Genomic DNA, 2,922 nt, shown 5'->3' with positions numbered 1-2,922 from the left:
TGTTTACTTTCCTTCTAGAGACTTTTAGGTAACTCCGGATTTTCCCTAAGCACCTTCTCTTTTGACATTTGACTTTGCCCCAGGCTTAAGGCTCTGCCATTCTTTTTCCTCATCATTAAGTCTTTTGTTGAACAATGAGTGTAATTTCTTGCTTAATTAGTTTATTTCTTTTACTAGTCATCATTCATTTTCATGACAATCATTATGTGAATCATGGGATGGTAAATAACGAAAGGGTTAAAATAAAAAGGCGAAGGAAAATTTCATATATGAGAAGTCAAATAATTCAAGGCAAAGAGAATTTACAGAGCAAACATTAGATCTTTAAGTAACGGACACTCAGACCATTCAGAGAAAATAATTTGATATTCGACTTCAAGAATTGTCCTTGATTGATGTTTTGAGCAAATCTATAGGTTGTAGACTCCCTAACTTCCCATGTTGTGCGAAATTGTGGAGCTTCATTCATAATGTATTTCTACCTCAATCTTGTGTTCCATTTGGGCTGACATCTTTAAATTTCATTCTAACTTCCTGCTTTTCGGCCTCAAGCCGCTCTTTTCGAGTTTTCAGCATGAGCCTCATCCTTTAGGTACGAGCTGCCCTTTTCGGGTTTTCAGCCATGAATCCCCTCTGCGTTTTTTTTTAAGTATAGTATTTCTTCATCGCATCTGCGTTTATCGGGTTAGGCAAATCCTCCCCATCCATGTCAGCCAAAATCAAAGCTCCTCCTCAAAAAGCCTTCTTTACCACATATGGTCCTTTCCAATTTGGCATCCACTTTCCCCAGAAATCGATCTGATTAGGGAGTATTCTCTTGAGAACCAACTCTCCTTCTTGAAACTATCTGGGATGAACTTTTTTCTCATATGCTTGCATCATTCTTCGTTGGTACATCTGGCTGTGACAAAGAGCCTCGAGCCTTTTCTCTTCAATCAAATTCAATTGCTCGTAGCGGGAGCGGACCCACTCAGCATCTTTTAATTCTGTTTCCATCAACACCCTCAATGATGGGATTTCTACTTCAACAGGTAGAACTGCTTCTGTACCATATACTAATGAGTACAGAGTTACCCTGGTGGAGGTACGCACAGAAGTTCGATATGCATGCAAGGCAAAAGGAAGTTTCTCATGCTAGTCTTTATAAACTTCAATCATCTTTTCGACAATCTTTTTGATATTTTTGTTGGCTGCCTCTACCGCTCCGTTCATCTTCAGACGGTAAGTTGTTGAATTATGATGCTTGATCTTGAATTTAGCGCAAACCTCATTCACCATCGCACTATTCAAATTGCTTACATTATTAGTAATGATCCTTTTCGGCAGCCCATACCGACATATGATCTCCCTTTGGATGAACCTGCACACCGCATTTTGTGTCACATTGAAATAAGAAGCTGCTTCTACCCATTTCGTGAAATAATCAATGGCCACCAATATGAATCCATGTCCATTAGAGGCTTTTGGCGTAATAAGCCTAATCACATCCATTCCCTACATTGAAAATGGCCAAGGTGCTTTGAAAACGTGCAATGGGACTGGTGGAGCATGGATTCTATCTGCATAAACTTGACACTTGTGGTATTTTTGAGCAAAGTTTATGCAGTCTGATTCTAACGTCAACCAATAATAACCAGCTCTCATAATTTGTCTAGCCAACATATGTCCATTAGCATGAGCTTCACAAGTTCCTTCGTGGGCTTCTTTCATTATTTTGTTGGCTTTTGTAACATCCACACATCTCAAAAGTACTTGATCTCGACTTCTTTTGTAGAGCACTTCTCCGCTAAGGAAGAAACCCATTGCTAATCTTCTAAGAGTTCGCTTGTCATTGTCCGTGGCATTCTCAAGATATGCCTGGTGCTTGATGTATTGCATGATATCATGATATCATGATACCATGGCTTACCATCAACCTCTTCCTCTACATTCAAGCAGTGTGCGGAGACTTCACGGACTTTTAAATCAAAAGGGCGTACATCAGCTGCTTCTTTTATTTTGAACATTGCTGCGAGAGTGGCCAAAGCATCAGCAATCTGATTTTCTTCTCGAGGCAAATGGTTGAAGCTGATTTCCTTGAACTGTTTGCTTAATTCTGTAATCAGCTTTTTATATGGAACTAGTTTAGAATCTATAGTTTTCCATTCACCTCTCATTTGACATATCACCAAAGTCGAATCTCCTTAAACCTCTATCGCGTTGACCTTCATCTCAATTGCTGCTTGTAATCCTATTACCAACGCCTCATACTCTGTTATGTTATTAGTACAATTGAAATTCAATCTCGCAGTGGCTGGATAGTACTTTTCATTTGGAGAAATCAACACTGCCTCAATTCCGTGCCCCAAAGCATTGGATGCTCCATCAAAATACATCTTCCATGGATTAAGTTCATTTGAGATTGTCCTTTTCTATATGCAAGATGGCCATCAAATCTTCATCTGAAAAATCGAAACTTACAGATTCATAATCCTCATTAGCTCGATCTGCGAGAAAATTAACGATGATGCTCCCTTTGATTGATTTTTCAGACACATACACAATATCATACTCAGACAATAGCACTTGCCATCGAGCTATTCTCCCAGACAAGAAGGGTTTTTCAAAAATATACTTGATGAGATCTAATTTCGCCATCAACCATGTTGTATGATACAACATATATGGTCGGAGCTTTTGAGAGGTTCATGTTAGCGCACAACACATCTTTTCGAAGGTAGAGTATTTGGACTCATACTCCATGAATTTCTTGCTCAAGTAATATATAGCCTGTTCTTTCTTCCCAATTTCATCATGTTGTCCAAGTACACATCCCATAGAATTCTTGTTCACAGTTAAATACAAAATAAGAGGTTTTTCAGCCGTCGGTGGCACCAACACCAGTGGATTTGTGAGATATTCTTTGATTTTATCAAAGACTAT

The 2,922-nt window shown here is 38.9% G+C and overlaps 1 protein-coding gene across 1 annotated transcript; it reads right to left on the bottom strand.

Moving 5' to 3' along the window:
* Positions 844 to 2,637, bottom strand: LOC108661419. Its single transcript, XM_018118135.1, has 4 exons — positions 2,461 to 2,637; positions 2,190 to 2,411; positions 1,910 to 2,081; positions 844 to 1,043 (listed from the first exon to the last, which is right to left on the bottom strand). Exons 1-4 carry the CDS (start codon positions 2,635 to 2,637, stop codon positions 844 to 846), a joined length of 771 nt encoding a protein of 256 aa, XP_017973624.1.

Source organism: Theobroma cacao, chromosome 1 (assembly GCF_000208745.1).
Source record: "Theobroma cacao cultivar B97-61/B2 chromosome 1, Criollo_cocoa_genome_V2, whole genome shotgun sequence".
NCBI classification, from domain to species: Eukaryota; Viridiplantae; Streptophyta; class Magnoliopsida; order Malvales; family Malvaceae; genus Theobroma; species Theobroma cacao.
This window is presented reverse-complemented; position numbering and strand designations above follow the sequence as displayed.